This window comes from Octopus sinensis, linkage group LG3, assembly GCF_006345805.1.
Source record: "Octopus sinensis linkage group LG3, ASM634580v1, whole genome shotgun sequence".
Classification (NCBI taxonomy): Eukaryota; Metazoa; Mollusca; class Cephalopoda; order Octopoda; family Octopodidae; genus Octopus; species Octopus sinensis.
The window spans coordinates 97,307,962-97,329,174 of NC_042999.1; the positions used below are offsets into that span (position 1 = coordinate 97,307,962).

A 21,213-nucleotide genomic window follows, 5' to 3' on the forward strand; every position below is an offset into this window, starting at 1 on the left:
AAGTTAAGGAAAGAATATTTTTTATAAGGCATATTATCAAGAGAAGAGTAAATTAATAGACAGACAATTCAATAAAGCAAAGAGAGATTGCTTGAGAATTATAAAATGTCACAAACCAATATTTTCAATATCTATAATTGATTTAAAAAAAAAATAAAACCTTCACCAGCTAATGAGGAGTTTCTACATAGTACTAGCATAATTAATATCACAACCAAATCTCCCATGTTCAACTATCTGCTTTCTATAAACAGGGGGCTAGATGTTTTAAGAATCTGTTCAATGAACACCAATATACTATTTGACAATTACTCATATAACTTCAGAGGTACTAAATGCCAGTGGTCTCAAATAAGAGGTGAATTCAGAACAGGGAAGTAGTGAATAAGGTAAAAGTCAATAAAGATAGGATTATCCTGATTAAAAACACCAATTATTTATCTAATGACTGCAAAACTTAGATGTGCCTAGTCATTGTGAGTGAAACTATTTAGATACCACAAGCCTCTCCAGTCATAACCGACTGGTGATAGATACTTGATGCCATAGCTCTGTCATAGCTGACCAAACCTGCCTTAATTCATATCTATCTAGTCTTAGCTGAATGGGATTCATTTTTGTGATTCCCAAGTGTGTTCAGGCACTGTTATCTGTGGTTATCAAAAACTTGAAAATATCTCATTTAAATTGTATAAACTCTCTCTCCAGTAATACATATATCTAAAAAAAAATAATAATAAAAAAATAAAAAGAACTGAAAGAAAATGTGCAACTAAAACAGCAAAAATGTATGTGGCATGAGAAAACAGTACCAGGGTAAAGCTATCAAAATTACTTGCTTCAAATCAAACATGCAATATAAATGAGAGTAGGGTTAAAACCGTGAAATAAGCAAGGGAAATAACTGAATAGTGAATACAGTGTGTGCGGAAATAATTGTAGCTTAACAAGGGATTATTTTTGTATTATCTTAGCAGCAACATTGTAACACAAATACAACAGGGTGGGGAACAATATTTTCTGGATTTTATTTGGACTTAGTGAATCAGTCTATATATATATATAAATATATATATATATAATATATATATATATATATATAAATATATATATATACACACATATATATACATATATATATATCATCACCAGATACCTTAACCTGAATGATGATGATATATATATATATTATATATATATATATATATATATATATATATATATATATATATATATAAATTTAAAACAAAAATGGAATAAAATGAAATAAATCCAGAAAAGAAAGCAACAAACAAGTTTTAAGATGTGACCAATTTTAGAAATCTGGGTCTCATATTCCCTTGTTAAAACAAACACCCTGCCTGTTGTCCTAAACTACTTAACTGTAGATTAATCAAGACAAGATAATAGTGACAATAATTCCATCTCAACAGGAAAGTCTACTATATAGATATTTCTAGAATCTTAATGGGCAATACTGAATTTTTTAAAAACATTTCTTGAATTATATAAGGTTGATCAACTATACAGAGAGAGCTTGTATATGGTTGAATGACCTGCAAGATATAGCAACTAAATCTCCTTTAAATGACACTACTGTCTCTAACAAAAAAAAAAAAAAAACTCCTTAATAATGCAGCTCTCAATACACTATGCTTAAAATCAAGATGAGATGGTCTCAGCTGCAGCATCTTTGATTTTAGCCTGCTCAACCATGGCTGGCCTAACAAGAGAAATATTTGATATTTCTCTTGTTTTATGTTCAAACCAACCAGATCTGGCCTCTCACACCTACCCTACAGTATTATTCTAAAAACAAAGAATCATACCATCAAATCTCAAAGCTACAAGATAATGTATTATTAACTCAAAACAGTGAAAATACACAAGTATTACATTTGACAGAGCAATTTGAATTCTAAAGAGTTTGTCTGTAACTATAACAGAACTAGTAATTATTAAATAGTTCTAAAATCTGACATTTACAAGGAAAGGAAATTATATTGTATGCTGTTCATGTCCTTTCTCTGAGCATTAGTGATGCAAGAAAAGTGGAATGGCTACAGCAAAGAATCATAGCCAGATTAAAAAACGCTTCCCACTACAAGTTTACCTCTCAGCATTAGATGAAATGTAAGGTAACAGTTTAATTAGAGACTTTTATTAAGTGTAACAAGATTTAATTTCACAAACACACACCAAGTGAAAATATAATTACAAGTCTGAGTAAAGCGAGGAGAAAAATAAGCTTAAAAGCAATTTGAAATTTGCCAAGCATTTAGAGAAATCTTGGGGAACAGCTAAACAAGATCAATAAATTACATAGGTTGTAGTATTTAGGAGTTGGTAAAAGGAAAGTCCTGACACAGTGTCAAAGATTGATTGTTCTTACTCCATTGATGCTTTTGGAGGGAAAGTATAAAGATTTCAACATTAGACTAACTCTATAGAGATTTGTGTCTACTCAAAGCTATTCTAAATAGTCCCGTTGTTTTATACTTTGTGACAGTTATGAAGAGTGGCACAGAGTTAATAGGATCAGTGGAAGGAGAAGACAATGGCAGCATCACTTGGTACCAAAGAAACAGTAAATGTTAAATATATTGAAAACACACATGAACAAAATGGAGTTTTGATTAATTAAGCCTTTAGTTTTATTTATATTTAATCAAGGACACCAATTTCTTCAAAATACGAATATGGTAATATAGTACTTAATAGATGAAAATGATTACCAAACAAAATTGAAGTTTTTAGGTTAGACTGAAATCTGCATTATAACATTTGTACTTTTTCTAAAGGAAGTGAAATAACTATAACTGGTAGACAGAGATGCATGTTACCAGGAACCTTCTTTCCCAAACTCTTAATGGGTAGGTGAATCCCCATTAAAGGCTCTCTCTTTATGTGCCAAGTCATGAGTAAGTCAACCTGGAAGAACTATCCTTTCAGATTAGTGACTGCAACCATAAATAGCAGTATAGGGAAGAGAAATGGCTCAACAAGGAATTGAACATGCATTGCAGACGTAGTACAAGTGCATATCACAACTCCAAAGTTATTTGTATGTCTTCTTACTCTATATTAATAAACTATTCAATGAAAACTGAAATACCAAGAGTTGTTTTACCTGATAGAAATAGCAGTCAAATGTCACACCACACCTTACTTTCTAAACAGAAAAAGGACATTGGACAATATAGTCCAAGAAATAAGACACATAAAATTGTATGGAAAGAAGAATGGAACATCTTGATCATAGATCTGCTAGTCTGGCTGATCTGGGACTCAACAACACTATAATAACTATATTAACCTATTTATGATAGAGCTCTTGCAACAACACTTAAAGCTGTTCTCTTTAAATAGTATCAGTGAAAGGCATATAAAACAACTTTACAATTTGTTGGAGTGAAATATAAACAAGTATTTGACTTTCAGATTTCAGAGCTGAAACACTATAAAATCAGCACATGAATGTTATGCAAATCAAAATAGATAAAAACAATGAAAATGTCAGGATGAGAGGGATAATTAAATGCAATGATGAAAACAAGCTAGACATATTTTTCAACATGTTAAAAAAAAAGAAGTTTAAAATACAAACATCCTCGAAAATACAATTCTAAATTAGTACTCTAAACGGTTCTTAACAAACAAGCACAAAATTCAACTGAAACCTAAAATATGGCTTTTTAAAAGAGAGCAGAGGAATTTGGAAATCATTATTACAAACTAAGTAGAAGTAGAATGATTGAGTGGACAATGTATTGGGTTAATAGCTAAAAAAAAAAAGTTTGTGAGTTCAAATCCACTGTAATTGTTTCATATTGTCATTGTTCACATAACTACATGTCTCAGTCGACCTAGCTGCAACAAACATGATGCACACTTCTAGGAAAATCTACATGTGACATACTAACATCATATCCACATAGTGCTACAGAAACTGAAGTGAAGTATCTGCTTTATGAAATGGATCCTTATAGTGATTTGGAAAAGATTAACCTTTGACTATAAACTATAGCATGCAGGTGAATTAACCCTATTTCTGACAAGTTTCACATTAAAACACTGTTTTAACTGTTTCAAGTCAGAAATGGAGTTGTTGAGAAAGGTTTAATGGGGAGAGAGAAGAACGAAAAACAGTTAAGAAAAGAAGCTAAATACATCCACACAAACACACACACACACACACACTTACACAGCACACAAAAATACTAACCACATGAAAATTGTTTACACTGTCATAACGTCTGGAATACAGAATCCCAAACATGAGGGGCTACAAAACACAAAAACAGTTAAATGTTTCTTCTAGTATTCTGGAGCAACAGTTTGATCTGAGATGATTGTACAGTTAAATTATTCAAAGAATTCACAAACAACAGGATTTTTCCATTAGCAATGCAACAGAAAAGACGAGAGTCTCGCAATAGTATACATATTTTAAAAACTAATTCATCTTCCTTGAAATTGTTGTTGGTGCAATCACCATCATCTTGCAACAACAATTTACACTTTTAAAAGATTTCTACTACTGCCACCACCCACCACCATCATCATCTTATTTCCTCACTACTATATCATCATTATCATAATAAACTTTTCACCACTACTGCTTCTATCACCTCTTCATCCTCCTACCCCTCACTGCTGTTGCTGTTATCATCTTCAGAAAACTGTTGGCTGATTATATAGTTTGAATCTCACCACTTAGGACAAACTCCTACAGTTAATGTAAGACGATGTAGGTTAGATTAGGTAAGAGCTATGTAAGCCCAGTTAACAACTGTTGGTATATCAATTTGCCAATGTTCACACCTAATCAATATTTTTGCACATTTTGTCTCCAGTTTCATTGCTGATCATTCAACATTAAGTGGGAAGTTGTGACATTCAAGCCTATTTCAAAATTATTAGTAATGAAAACAGCTTCAACCAAACATTAAAACTAAACAAGAGATTGTTTTTCTTAGACAATTTAACTAATCATAATCTGTTACTGATATATATATTATTGCTTCCAAAAAGATGAAAGGTACTGTACTGTTCTACTAATTAATCTGCTTCTTTTACCTAATATAACTGTATGAATTTTAAAACATCAAAGACATTCAACAATTTGGGATGTAGTTGCTTCCAACCACAGTCCAACATGTGGCTCACAGGCATGGCCTTCTCTCGCTCTCTCTGCCTTTTCTACTGCAACTATATAGACTATGTGGACCTCTGCTCATTAGAGCTGGCTGGTTTTGTGCCATCTCCACTAATTTACTTGTCTCTTTTGTTGTCATCTATGTCATGTCCACCCTACTCTAACTACCTCCAGTATTTTCTCCTCAGAACACTGAGCTCTCCTAAAGTTCCCTCCTTTCCCATGTTTAACCCTCAATCATTGATTTGTTCAAAAGAACATGAACTGTGCCATTTTCACCAGTCTTGGTGGGCATACAAAGGCCATGGACACACTTCCTTTTTGTAGACCAATGAAATAACAAAACATTGACTTCTAAGTATTTAATTTGAAGTGGAAAGCTAATTGACTGCATCAACTTAAATCATTTATTATTTTAGCAATCTAATAGAAATGAATGGAAAGTGAAGTCTGCTCCCAACTCCATGCAAGAGTAGAACTGAGAAACAAGATAGTGAGTAAGATTCTGCAAAACATTCTGGTTCAGCTCCTTATATTGTCTGATCCAAGCTAAAAATATATTAGGCATTGTAGTTTTTCAAGCTACTGGCAAACAAAACCATTTCCAAAAGTAAGGAAAAATATGAAGCTTCTGTCCAGATAAACCAATGGATGGATTACTGAAGCACAAAAGAAAGATGGAAGAATTAGCTAGTAGGTTACTATATTGTTACCAATAATTGTTTAAAATGATTTACCACCATCACCACCACCACCACCTCCATGGAATGAAAGATCAAGAGTGGGGTTCACAACTCATGGAAAAAACAAAACAAAATAAAAACTTAAACACTTGAAATGGACAAACTGGAACAAGCTGTAAATTTGAAGGCATAAACTGTCATCATATGAAGCAGAAAAATGTTTGAATGAATTGAAGCATTACATCACCATATTACCATCACTACCATATCTTAATATGCTACCACATCACTTTATTGGTGTTACTACATCAATCTACATTATACTTCTTTACTTCTACTGGATTTGTAGTCACACACCATCACATTTCCTTACACAACAAATATCTTAATACTATTATATCCTATAAGACACTTTACAAAAACACATTAAAATCATTATATATATATATATATATATATATATATACACACACACACACATACATATATTATAACTGAAAGGCTCTGATTTCCAGTACTCAGTTGCTTGTTTCTGTTAAAATGTATTAAAGAATACTCTGAGTCCTGTAATTTATCACTTTTGGTGAATCAACAGATTTTATACACACACACACAAACACAACAAAACAAATCAACAAAGTAGAATGAATGACTAATGAAAACTTGCTTAAGAAATAAGACACTCAAGTTCCCCAACAAAATTAGCTAAATTAACCACCACTACCAATGTCACTTGCCAACCCATAACCTTTTAAGCATGTAACATGCTGGACAGTGAATGGCTAGCAGTGCACAGTGAATGTTAACTCAAAAAAAATGGAGACAAACTAGATTAGAAATATCAATTTTGCTGCCTGAGATCTATGGATCAGGACACTGCTATATCTTACTCAAGTACAGCAAGAATTGTTTGATAAAACCACTACCATCACTGCATTTGAATAGACAAAAGCCCATTTCTGTAAGGTTGTCATTTATTAAATTGATCTACAAGTGAATTATCTTACCAATTCTGGAATGACAAAAAGAATTTCTTTAAAAAAAAAATTGGATTCCAGAAAATTCTGAACTGCTTAGTGCACTAGGTAAAATAGCTTAAAGCATCTAAAATGGTTCACTTTCACTCATCACTGTAACAATAACAACAAAATCAAAATAATTTACTCAAAAGTAAACTTGTGAATTCTTATCTTACTTTATATCAGTGAATCAATTCAAAGATATTCAGCAAAAGCTGAAAGATAGTACCAGAAAGTGGTTCTAGAATTGTAATTACAGATAACTACAATGTTTTTTGCATCAAATAATGTAGAAGGTGACGCAAGTGTTAAAACTGTGAAACTTTATATGAAGAGTTCAAGATAAAGACTGTGAAGACCATTATAGCTAACAACGAAGGCAGTTTCCTGAACTTTATTCACCTACTTCAAACCTGAGCAACTTTTTTCATTAACTCAGTCTCTAACAGTACCCTCAATTACTCCAATGGGTTATCTAAGTTGGCCGTTAGTTTTCAATTAATGACTGAGATGTAGTTATCTAGGTACTTAAAATTCTGATTCCTATCAGAATTAAAAGACTGTTTTGTGCACCTAATTTTTAAAATAATATAGCAAAGTCCCTGCAAAGTTAAATCAATGGTGTTATATTGAGTCTATTACATAGAGTGTGAATAGGTTTTCAAAGAAATACCTCATTTGACAATTTACTAATATTATGATCAAATATATAAGCAATTCAATGGTTAAAGAGGTAATTTTCATTAAATGTTTGAAACCAGAGCTTTTAAATTATCATAAGCCACATGACTTTCATTGATTTGAACTTGGTGTTTATAACTCAGTGTATATCATAGACTTTCTCTCCATCTTTGCAATGGTTGACTAATAAATGTTTTTTTTTTTAAGATATTATATTTATATTAGAATCTTTATGGCTAAAATATCAAATAAAATTTGTTTTACCTTTATTTTACAAATATTGTTTTAGTTTTGACCCTAAATATACCCCCTGATAGTTGTTTAACATTACTTCAAGGAAGTTACCATTTTTTATTTATATATATAAATCATGATTCTTCAACAGCTGCAAAATATAAGAAGCCAGTGTTTCATAAACAAATGTTATATACTTAGAATGTTGAGTAATAACTGAGGTGTACATACCTTTTATTCTGTCATGGTTAAGTAAAGTAACCAATTTTTCTTGCAGTCGTTCATTCCGATCAACAGTTCCTTCAAGTTTGATTCTCTGAGCTCGCAGCTCCATGAGATACTTGTGGAAAGATTCCAACTGACTGACATTGAGGCTTTGGTTTGAAGACATGTTCAAGGAGTTTGCTGTAGATGTTTCCAAAAAGTTGTAAACACTTATTTCATGCTGTAAGGTGTTACTTAAATCCTGTGACACCATCAAATGGGATCGGATAACATCTTTGGAAGAGATTGCATTGGAAGGAGATGAAGGAAGACTTTTTGTATAAAAAGAACTTTCGTTGCTAACAGACAACCGGCTCTGGGGATATTTTGGAAGACTACCATTATATGACTGATTGGCCTCCAAATGATTAGTCTTTGATGGAGAATTATTAGTCTGTTTGGAGAAGTGCTGACTATCCAAGCTTTCAACTTGGCCTGGCTCAGAACTTTTGGAATTGTAATGGGAGGAGAGATAAGAATCAGTCTTATCTTGAGACCATTTCAATTGACCTGAGTTCCGGTAAAATTCATTTAGAGAGCCAGAGTTATCAGCTCCTACTATTCCTGAAAGACTGTGTTTATTTGGAATGCAAGCATCTACTGTTGAGTGTTCATTCTGATATTGCTCTAAACCATTACTGTACATATCAGTCAGAGGTTTAGAACTGACACAATTCTGCTTTGGCAGCTGCATCTTGGTATTATCAGTAGAGTTCATAGACATAAGTTTAGATACAGGTTTATCCAAATCGGGGCTGTCATGACCAAGCAGTGTTCCATCTGTTGCCATGGTTGCTGCCTCTGCTAGTATACGCATGGACTTTAAGGCATTTTCACTCAAAGTATCCAACGTATTTTGGTCCATACTTAATGTACTGCAAATTGAAAATAGAAATTTATAAAAGTCAGGAAATAATAGAAAGGAGTCATCGGAATATTCAATCAGAAATTAAATCAATTTTCAAATCACAAAATATTTTAACCATCACTGTGCTGGTTTATAAATCAAATTATATAAACAACTAGCAGTATCGCCGGCGTTGCTCAGGTTTGTAAGGGAAATAACTATAAAGCACTTTTAGAGAGTTATAGCCAAAAAATAGCAAAAAAATGGAAAAAAATGATGGTAATTTTTTTTTTAGTTAAAAAAGGTGAAGTTGCGTCCCCTAGACAGTTTGCGGTTTGTGTTTCTGCTTCTCGACCCCATGTCGAATTTATCAATTTTTTTCAGAACTGGGGGAACTTTTCAAAATTTTCGCTTCGTTAGTTTTGAATTATGACATTGGGCTATGTGTGTGTCAAGTTTCATCAGAATCGGTTGAAAGCCGTGGTCAGGGTGAGGGTACAAGCAAACAGACACACAGAAAACGCACAGACAAACTGCCGTTTATATAGAGAGAGATTATCTATGCAGAAACTGTCATATTTTAATATCATTGTTGAAAAATACAAGTCATACTAGTGGGTAAAAGTTTAAATTGCATCCTGTAAGTAAACAACATCACCTGCAACAGTATTACATTATGTAGATATTGTAACCAAGTAATTTGCAGCAAACTAACTAAATTTGACAAAGTTCTTTATGAAATAAAGTCATTTTACAATAAAACTGAGATTAGTAAGCATTATGAAAAAAATGTAATCCCAGAATAGAGATAGTACATGCTCGTGAATCACTATAGAAAAGTGAGAAAATTAGGACACCATATTACAAGATTTTTCTCAATATCCGCAATTTCCTTTCCCTATTATGTACTTCTCTAAACTTTAGGCTAATTTCAGTGTGATTATCATTAGTTCAAACTTAGTAATCATACTAATTTCATCCATTCTTCTCCACCATTGTATGTTCTTTCTCTTCAGTGTGGAAAATAAGAATTTGTTTTGGTCAAGATATGAAAGAAATCATGACAGAATGTGAACAGTTGTCAGCACAACAGATAACCCATACAATTAGGTAGCATAATAGATTACAGCTTAAGAAACTAAGGACTATTATATCATCACCATTTCAACATCCACTTCTCAATGCTTGCATGGGTTGGATGGAATTTACTGAGGCAGATTTTCTATGTTTGGATGCCCCTCCTGCCACCAACCCACTCTGTTTTCAAGGCCTTGTTTCCCCATGGTCAGACATGTTCTCAAAGAATATTGGAAATATATGGCACTGCTTATATGTCAGTGACAATCATTTTACAACTATCACACAATGTCAGAACAAGGAGTAAGACACACACACACACACACACACATATATGCATGACAGTTTTTTTTCAGTTTTAGCCTATCTAATCTATTCATAGAGCTTTGGTTGGCCTGAGGCTATAGTACAAGACACTTGCCTAAGGTGACAGCAGAGGAACTGAACCCAGAAACATGTGGTTGGGAAGCAAACTTCTTAAGACACATCTATGCCTGTGCCTAAATAGATACAAATAAATTTTACAAAGTCACAGATCTTTGACATAAATAACAAAGAATTTTACCAACTTAGTTTACCACTGCAAAAACATACACACACACACACAAGTTTTACAAACAATTATGATTATGTTAGAAGTTGAAATTCTTAAACTAATATAAACTTAATGCTAACTCTTCTTATAAAACAGCTAAAATGACTATACTAACACCAACTAACGACATACAATAATTTCTGTTCTACTAACATGCGCATTTCATATGCAGTATATTGCTATATTTTGCAAACGTACCTCTGAAAAAGAAAAGATCATGATATGATACACAAATTTTATGAAAAGATTTGAAATGAGCACTTATGCAAGAAAATCTTTTGAAATAAAATGCAGTGTAATGAATAATATAAAGCACTGCATACAGGGTATAACTAGCTATACCTCTCCACATCCCCTATTAGCACTTAATTTGTCTTTAGAATTAGGAGTGTTTGTTCTAGTTTCATGAAAGTTGTCAACATTTCAATTGGCTATCTGGTATGACACTTCTTCAACAATAATTATCCAGTGCAATTCCTCATTATTCAGGCATCATAATGGGAGGGAAACAAGAGTAGAGAGAAATGGAATGGTGGTGGTAGGGATCAAGTAAAGACAAATCTAATGTTTTCCCTATTTACATGAGTGTCATATCATCAACATCCTTGTTTAACATCCACCTTTCATGCTGGCTGGCATAGGTAGGACAATTTGACAGGAGCTGGCCAAGCAGAATATATATGTGCAAGTTCCCATTGCTACCCCAATTTTAATGCAAGCACAGCTGATCAGGTTTTCTCCTGTGTCATGTCTCACAAATTGCCATGGTCCTTTGTCATCATCTTCATGTAATGCAATACCTTGAGATCACTCTTCATCCCAAGCCTTCCTTTGTCTCACTCTTCTACAGGTTCCATACTTGACTCTTCTTTGTACAGCTGTCATCTTTCATACACATCACATGCTCATATCAATACAGTCTCCTTTCTTGAGTGCTACATCTGATATCTTCTTTATCCAGGTTTTCTCTCAGCTCATTTATACTCCATCATCCATGTATACTAACATTATACCTCCAGCAGAGCACTTTCACACCATTTCTTTTTGGTATTTGCAAATCCTCTGTATTCAATGTCCACTGCTACACTGCATCATCACATTTTGTATCCAAGCTTCAAAAAATTTACTCTTCTCTCTAAAGGAGAAGTCCTTTGTTGTCAACAGAGATAATAATTCCCTGAACTTCCAGTCTGTTTTTACACTAGCTACTATGTTTTTCAAAAAAACCTACCCTTACTGCTACTGAGCTTATCTACCTGACACAAGCTGGCAGCTGCTTGGGCAGTTAAGCCAAATCTATTTCTCCATGTACTCTAAGTACTTACTGCTAGCTGGCCTGTTACACCACTACATCTCTCCTCTCGTGCATCCATTGTTTACACTGGGTGCATCTCATGGAATCTCCTCTTAATCTTTTTATGCATGTCAAGCACAATCATTTCCTTGACTATAGCAGGGCACACTGTCTTCTTTCATACTTTCCTCCTTAAAATATATTTTACTCGGGTAAATGAAGCTATAATTCTCCACAATGACTGAGTAGTTTCACCTCAACAGAAAATCTTATTGAGATGAAACATGCCAGTCACTGTGAAGAATTTTACTATCTAATCCCTCAATAATATATATACTGTATCATCTTCATCATTTAATGTCTTCTTTTCCATGCTTACATTGGTCAAACAGAATTTGTTACAGCATGTCTTCTACAGCCAGATGTCCTTCATATCACCAACCCTCACCTGTTTTCAGGCAAGGTAATATTTTCCTTCGGGGAAAGAATGGAAACAAACAATATTTGTATGATGAAGCACATTTACAACCATGATGTGATATCAAGATAAGGGCATACACAAACAAATTATGTGTATGTGTATAGGCCTTTTCCAGTTTCTCTCTACCAAATCCACAAAGTTTTGGTTGACCTGGAGCTATAGTAGAAGATACTTGCCAAAGTGTCATACTGTGGGATTGAACCTAGGACCACATGATTAGAATGCAAGCTTCTTATCCACACAGCTTAAAAAAAGTGACATGCATTTTTTTTCTGTAAATATGTATTGTATTTTACCAAGAACACGCCTAAATAGATTTGTAACTATTTCCATGCCTTTTTACATGCTACCCTTACAACACAATAAATTTTAGGAAAAGAAGCCTCACTATTATTTCATTCCTCAAACATTTCTGTAAGGCTTTATTTTTCATTTAAAAAAAAGAGAAAGACCTAATTTAAACAAAAAACACCAGGAGTGGCTGTGTGGTAAGTAGCTTGTTTACCAACCACATGGTTCCGGGTTCAGTCCCACTGCGTGGCACCTTGGGCAAGTGTCTTCTACTATGACCTCGGGCCGACCAAAGCCTTGTGAGTGGATTTGGTAGACGGAAACTGAAAGAAGCCCGTCGTATATATGTATATATATATATATATGCGTGTGTGTGTTTGTCCCCCTAGCATTGCTTGATAACCGATGCTGGTGTGTTTATGTCCCCGTTACTTAGCGGTTCGGCAAAAGAGACCGATAGAATAAGTACTGGGCTTACAAAAAGAATAAGTCCAGGGGTCGAGTTGCTCGATTAAAGGTGGTGCTCTAGCATGGCCGCAGTCAAATGACTGAAACAAGTAAAAGAGTAAATGAAAAGGAGCAAAAGTCTTTTTATCAGTTAGTTTTCAACCTACACAAACGGGTCTTTATTTAAACACACTAACATTATACTGAACTATTTAATATTCAATGAATTCTATGACTTACATAAAATAAATACATATATTCATATATATGACCTATAATTATTATAAGGATTCCACAATATTTCTAAACATTCTCTCTCCATACATACACTCACTATCTATCTATCTATCTAAACACACACACACACACACACACACATTCATGAGTATGTGTCTGTAAGAATATATACACTGAATTTTACTTTAGCATAATGAAAGTTCTCTAGATACAGTTTTTATTCTTTTCAATTCCGCAGAACTTAACTGCTTTCAAGTATGTACATGTGTATATGTAAATTTTCACACACACACACACACATTCATGAGTATGTGTCTGTAAGAATATATACACTGAATTTTACTTTAGCATAATGAAAGTTCTCTAGATACAGTTTTTATTCTTTTCAATTCCGCAGAACTTAACTGCTTTCAAGTATGTACATGTGTATATGTAAATTTTCACACACACACACACACACACAAAGAAATAGTTAAGTTTTTCAGGAAACAGTTCTAAAGAAAGTCAAAAAGTTTTTTTTTTTAATCTATTATTAAAATGAACAACAGGACAAGAGACAACTTCTAGTGACTTTTTGATGTGTTTTTTTTGGGGGAGGGGGATTTTTTTTTTTACTTCTTTAGAGTAATGGCAGCAGAGAAAGAATAAATGGGCGGGAGTTTGGTAAGCAGGTTAAAGAAACAATTAGAATAGAATTTTATAAATGAGTGGTGAAATGTCAATAAGCAGAGAAAGAAATCAGAAATACCCTGAAAAGAAGTACATAATATAAATGATAATATAGAACTGAAATCAACTGTGTTTACCTCGATATTTGAGGGAAGTGAAATAAAGTTTAGATACTTTAATACTGCTTATACTGGTTAGCCATTGTGAATTCCACTTGATACAGCAGCAGCAGGAAGTAAAATAGTCTGGCGAGATGGATGTAGACACAGAGGAGAGGAGAAAGATGTGCGTGTGTGTTTGTTGAAGGGAGACAGTAGAGGGAAAGTGGAATATTAAAACAAACTATCCTTTAATTCCTATCTTCCTCCTTCTCCTCAACCTCCTCCTACTACTACCACTACAACTACCACATCCTCTGTTAGAAAGGATGCTGGTATTGGTTAAACTCTAAAGCAGTGGAACACTACTATGATGACTACTGCACCTTCTCTCACATGTGACACATTCACTGTTGGCCTACATATATAAGTGTCCCAAATAAGACCATTTTATTTTATCTGAGTCACATATTAACAGCAAAGGAGGAAGGCAAGCACATACATACAAAGAAAATTTTAGTGAACAAAAAAAGATGAAGTTGATATGTTCCTTTCAGACTTTCAGTAAACTGCAAAAACTTCTTAGGGGAGTGGACAATGGAATGGAATATTACTACTATATTTGACAATATGTCATCCTAACCAAAAATATAATTGACTCTTACTATGATTACTTCAACTAACACCATTCTGTTACTGTGCTAAAGACCAAAATAACATCTTTGTGATGAAGAGAAAAAGAACGCACTGGTTCCACATGTAAACATTGCAATCGCCAACAACAGTAAAAATGTAAATAAACGCCAATATAGCTAGTAAAACTGTTTTAATTGGACAATGACTAACCAAACCAAAAAATTGCATGAAAACAGAGAGTCAAAGGGAGAAGAGCAATAAACAGTAAAAATTTAAAATTATGTAACCTTAAAGTTTTTGTCTGTAAGGTGGAAGTTTGTAAGAATGGATGTAGGTGCTATCAAAAAGTATAGGGTTTTAGATAATCTGTCTTAAAATTATTCATAAATTAACATTTATATTATTTCACACATATACACATTCAAATTAATTACATGTACATATTCAGATTAATTTGTACACTAATTTACAGAATAATAATAATACTTCAATGAGAAATAGAGAAATTATTTGTATGTATGCATATGCATACACAAAAATACTTGGTTTAATTGTTTTGATCTTTTTGTCAGGACACTTTGAATAGAATACTTTTCAATGCTTAAACATTAAAAAAATAATTTGTATTTTAATTTTGTTTGAACTAATGAATTAATAATCCAAAATGTCAATTACGCAGTCTTCTCTAATTATGCTCCCAATAAAACAATTGCTCCAAATTTGCCCAAACCATCCCACATGGAAAAACTATTAGAAATAGTTTATTAGAAACTAAAACCAATTAACCACATTTCTCATATATCTTTCTACTAGTTTTAAAGCTTAGTAAAACACTTTTTTAATGAAATACAAGCTTCCTTTAGCAACAAACAAGACAATTAAAACAAATTAATGAAGTTAAATCAGATATGGCAATTTTCAAAAATAAAACTTGTTCCTATTTTCAATGCTTTTTAGTCAGTTTTAGTGTGTGGCTATAAGCCAGCGCTCTGCAACCTTTTTCACTTGCAGTATATTTATACTCCTTTCAAAATTCAGCGACAAACCTGAACTAAAAATATAACTGAAAGTATAGGGTAAAACATTATATTCAGGTTACACTGCAGCACACCTAGCATCGTCTTGTGGCACACCAGTGCGCCACAGCAAACCACTTGCAGAGCACTGATATAAGCTATAATCATTTTGTATCTAAGTATATTTCAGTACAGTAGTTACAGCCTCACATTCACAAGTTATTAATTCTTGATATATGTGGATAAATAACATAGAAATGTTATAAGTCTATGTTGTTGTACTACTTAGAGCTATGCTACAAGTTATGGCCAGCTTTATCTACTAGTTACTGATATAGACTCACAGCAGCCAACTTGACTCTGGTCAATGTTTTACATCCAATCAACAACACTATGTATGTTCTGCACTGTGATAGTTGATTCTAAATGGCACTTTTCACCTCTCTATAAATATAAGGAGGTACAGCTCAACACTGAAAATATGTGATAAACTATTTATTATTATTATTGTTCAATGTAATCAACTAAGCCCATCTCACAAAATTTCAGGCCTTGTGCCCATAGCAGAAAGGATTATAATTATTATTATTATTGCTGTTGTTGTTATTTTGTTTTGTTTTTACAGCTTGCACAGCTGCTCTGAAATCCACACATGTAGGTTGGAAGAGAATTACAGGCTTGTCAAGTTGATTTGCTCTAAATATACTTGGAAATTTCAGTGGGGTGTGGGGGTCACTAATCAAAAATGGATTATGGGACTTCCATACTATACTGGCATAATATAAGACTTTCTGAAAGGAATACATGCATTTCTTTACTTCAGAAATTAAAATTTTGTTTCTTTCTTTTCTTTTTCAATTTCCTAAATTATTAGAAATATTTATAAAGTAGATTGACAGGAAAAAAACCAAAAAAAAACACTAAAAAAACACTAAGTGAAAGAAAAATTCCATCTGTTATTGTCCTATATTATAGGATAATATATTGTACATACATATATTCTATACAGTAATATAACAGTACAATTAGTACTAATAAATGTCAGGTTCAGAAATAGGAATAAAGAAAATTTTAAGAAGTAACCAAGTTAAAAATGACGTGGCCATGAGCTGAATGAGGGCACAAAGATAGCTTTTTGCTATTAAAACAGAAAGGTATAGAGCTGACTGATGAATAACCATTAATACAACAACCCATCATAGATACCATCCTTAAAAGAAACAAAAATTTCACATGTTTAGATAAGCTGAGAAATGCTTGGATACACATTAAAGAACCCCAAATAGATCTGAACTCAAGTTCTGCAAGCTGATTAAGCAAGTGTCTTAAGCATTTAATCATTTCACTCTTTTATGACCCTATTTTTAATGAAATATATAGCCCAAGTGTTTCAATTCAATATGAAAATAATTATTTGTAGAGATTTAATAAAACAACTAATTTTATCATCTATTGGTACTTTAAACTAGCATTTGGAAAGTTTAATATAAATACGAACACATTAAAATAAAGGTTTTGTAGTACAGAACCAAATGTGGTCTTAGGTAAGTTAGTATGAAAAGTGTCACAGGAATGAGGAAAATAACTGAAGATATAAAATGGTTACTCAATACTATAAGGAATACCACAGAAAAGACTTACCTTTGCAAGGAGCCTATTTGATAAGTTCATATACATAATATATTTATATTTTATAATATCAGATGCGGATTGGAAATGAATAAACTTGTAATGATTTGTAAAGTTTACAACTTCCAATATATATAACTGCTCTTTGTATTGAGTGATTTTCCACACTACATTTATAAATGTGTGTATATAATGAACTTATGTACCTCAGATAAAAAAACAGCTTAGCTAGTTTATTCTTTAATATTATTAATACACATATTCTTAGAATTTACCACACACGTTGAATTAAAAGACTATGACACTGATTAAAGTAATTCCAGCAGTGATAATATTAATTTCTGACCAAACCAATGTCACTTACCATCAAAGAAGTATGAGTCAATACATGTTAGTTATAGATCATTTACCAGTCAAACAAATATAAAAGAAAATAGTATCAGTATTATGAAATAAATATAGAGCTGACAAAATTTCTCATTTTAATCATTAGGTTTCAAATAATTTATCAAGTGGGAAGGAGGAAGGAAAAGAGAATATGTAAAGAAAAAAAAGCATAAAAATACAGAAATTATAACTACCTCATACTTAACATAAAAACTAGATTTAAAATGACAAGTAAAATATATAAAACTACCAGTGATACCTGGCCTTGCTAAGGATTAAAACGGGATAGTTTTTTCATTGTTTTACTTGTTTCAGTCATGTGACTGTGGCCATGTTGGAGCACCGATGCATATATATATATATATTACTCTTTTACTCTGTTATTTGTTTCAGTCATTTGAGTGTGGCCATGATGGAGTACCGCCTTTTAGTTGAAGAAATCGACCCCACCACTTATTCTCTGTAAGCTTGCTGCTTATTCTATTGATATCTTCTGCCAAACCGATAAGTTACAGGGACATAAACACACCAACATCAGTTTCTAATCAATGGTGGTGGTGGGGAGAACAATAAAAAGACACAAATACACATGAATATATATATATATATGACAAACTTCTTTCAGTTTCTGTAAACCAAATCAACTGACATAGCTTTGGTCAGCCGAAGGCTATAGTGGAAGGCACTTGCCCAAGGTGCTACGCAGTGGGACAGAACCCCGAACCATGTGGTTGGGAAGCAAGCTTCTTAGCACACAGTCACACCTGTGCTTATATTATATATATATATATATATATAGAGAGAGAGAGAGAGAGAGAGAGAGAGGAGAGAGAGAGAGGGGGGAGAGAGAGAGAGAGGGGGAGAGAGAGAGAGAGAGAGATTCAAATGAATATGGTACTTAAGCCAGAGGCACCAGAATTTTGTATGGTATTATCCATATAAATCCATGGGGTGATTATAATCAAAATAAGCAACAAGTATATCTTCGGTAATTTAGTACGATTGTTTCATGCTACTTCATTTTATTAAACATTGTCAGTATTACATCAGTTTTAAAATGTTGAGCAATCTTCAGCCATTTATAGAAGTCTTCCATCAAACGGACAATACATATACTTATTTCCATTTCGTTTGCCAACATTATAAAGAGGGTAGATATACAGACAGAGAGGTTGATTTGATTGTTAAGAACATGACAGTAACAATCAAATCAACCTCTCTGTCTGTATATCTACCCTCTTTATAATGTTGGCAAACGAAATGGAAATAAGTATATGTATTGTCCGTTTGATGGAAGACTTCTATAAATGGCTGAAGATTGCTCAACATTTTAAGACTAATGTAATACTTACGATGTTTAATAAAATGAAGTAGAATGAAACAATTGTACCAAATTACCGAAGATATACTTGTTGCCTATTTTGATTATATATATGTACATACATATATATATACATATATATGCACACATATACATATATATACACACACACACACATATCTATACATATTAGACCCAGGAAGAGGTAGACCCAGGAAAACCTGGGATGAGGTGCCGGTAGCACGTAAAAAGCACCATCCGATCGTGGCCGTTGCCAGCACCCTGGCCCCTGTGCCGGCGGCACGTAAAAAGCACCACCCAACTGTGGCCGTTGCCAGCGCCGCCCCGACTGGCCTCCGTGCTAGTGGCACATAAAAAGCACCATCCGATCATGGCTGTTGCCAGCTTCGCCTGACCCCTGTGCCGGTGGCACATAAAAAGCACCATCCGTCCATGGCCGTTTGCCAGCCCCGTCTGGCACATGTGCAGGTGGCACGTAAAAAGCACCCTCTACACTCACGGAGTGGTTGGCATTAGGAAGGGCATCCAGCCGTAGAAACACTGCCAGATCAGACTGGGCCTGGTGCAGCCTTCTGGCTTCCCAGACCCCAGTTGAACCGTCCAACCCATGCTAGCATGGAAAGCGGACGCTAAATGATGATATATATATATATATATATAAGATACAAATATATACATATATGTGTGCGTGTGTTTGTGTGTGTGTATATATATATATATACATACACACACAGACAAACATGTATATAAATACATAGTGGAACTAATATATATATATATAGTGAAAGTATTAAAACTGAAAGTATTACCTCACATTACAATAGAAATGTTATTGTTTCTCTTTTGACAAGTAATACTGAAATAGTGTAAGAGATAAGAGATTGCTCCGTTGAATATCTTTTTGGCCCATGACACTGCATGGACCCTAAGTAAGATACGTGTAAAATTTGAATGAAATCAGTTGGATAGTTCTCAAGTTTTAGCGATGTACACACACATTCTCAGTTTTATATCTAAAATGGGATAATCTATTCAAATTTAAAATTTATTATTGTATAAATCTGCAAACAGAAACATGAAATATAGCTTGTTTTCAGAAAAGCAACTGAAGAAAGCCCTAGCTGATGTATTGACCAGCATACTGTGCACAGTCATCATCATCATCATCATCATTTAACATTTACTTTTCCATGCTTGCATGGGTTAGATGTAATTTGTTGAAGCAGATATTCTGTGGCTGGATGCCCTTCTGGTTACCAACTCTCACCTGTTTCTAAGTAATGTAATGTTTTATTTTAGTTTGACGTGTTTTTTCACAGAGAGCTGGAAACAAACAGCCTTGCTTGATGATGCTCATTTACGACCATCATGTCATATCTAGATAAAGGTACATATACATGCATATTTATGTGTGTGTGTGCGTGCGTGCGTACAAGTGAGTGAGTATGTATATACAATGAGTTTCTTTCAGTTTCCACTGACTAGATCCACCCATAAAGCTTTGTCAGCCCAAGGTGATGCAGTGGATAACTTTTCAGTTATCCAGATTTTACAACTTCTGCATATTTTCCAGTGTAGGAACAGCTGTGGATGTAATCAGTCTTCTTTGATATTTCCAGATAGTTAAAGACAATGAGATTGATGGTTCCCTCATATTTTCTACAGATCCTGCATTATGGTATCTGTTACATTCTTGGTAACACAATGATGATAGGATCTGCTTATTATTATTATTATTATTATTATTATTATTATTATTAATATGATGATGATGATGATGATGATGATGATTAAGGTGATGACCTAGCAGAATTGTTAGCACACTGGGCAAAATGCCTAGAAGCATTTTATTCACCTTTACATTCACAGAAGTCAACTTTGTCTTTTATCCTTTTGGGGTTGATAAAATAAGTATCAGTTGAGCACTAGGATCGATGTAATCAACTTAGCCCTATCCCTGAATTTGCTGGCTTTCTGCCACAATTTGAAAACATGATTAAGGTGGTGAACGGATAGAATCATTAGCATGCCGGACAAAATGCTTAGTGGCATTTCGTCTATCTTTACATTCTGAGTTCAAATTCCAAAGTCGGCTTTGCTTTTCATTCTTTTGGGGTTGATAAAATAA

General features: G+C 33.5%; 1 protein-coding gene across 6 annotated transcripts in view; it reads right to left on the minus strand.

Annotated features, from left to right (window-relative positions):
• The window catches only part of LOC115209094 (thyroid receptor-interacting protein 11), a 149,490-nt gene that overhangs the window by 20,015 nt on the left and 108,262 nt on the right, over nt 1–21,213 (minus strand). For all 6 annotated transcript variants that reach the window (XM_036501182.1, XM_036501186.1, XM_036501187.1 and 3 more), the window contains one exon: nt 8,007–8,914. In XM_036501182.1, coding sequence (XP_036357075.1) covers nt 8,007–8,914 — 908 coding nt within the window. The remainder of the gene's footprint in view (nt 1–8,006; nt 8,915–21,213) is intronic.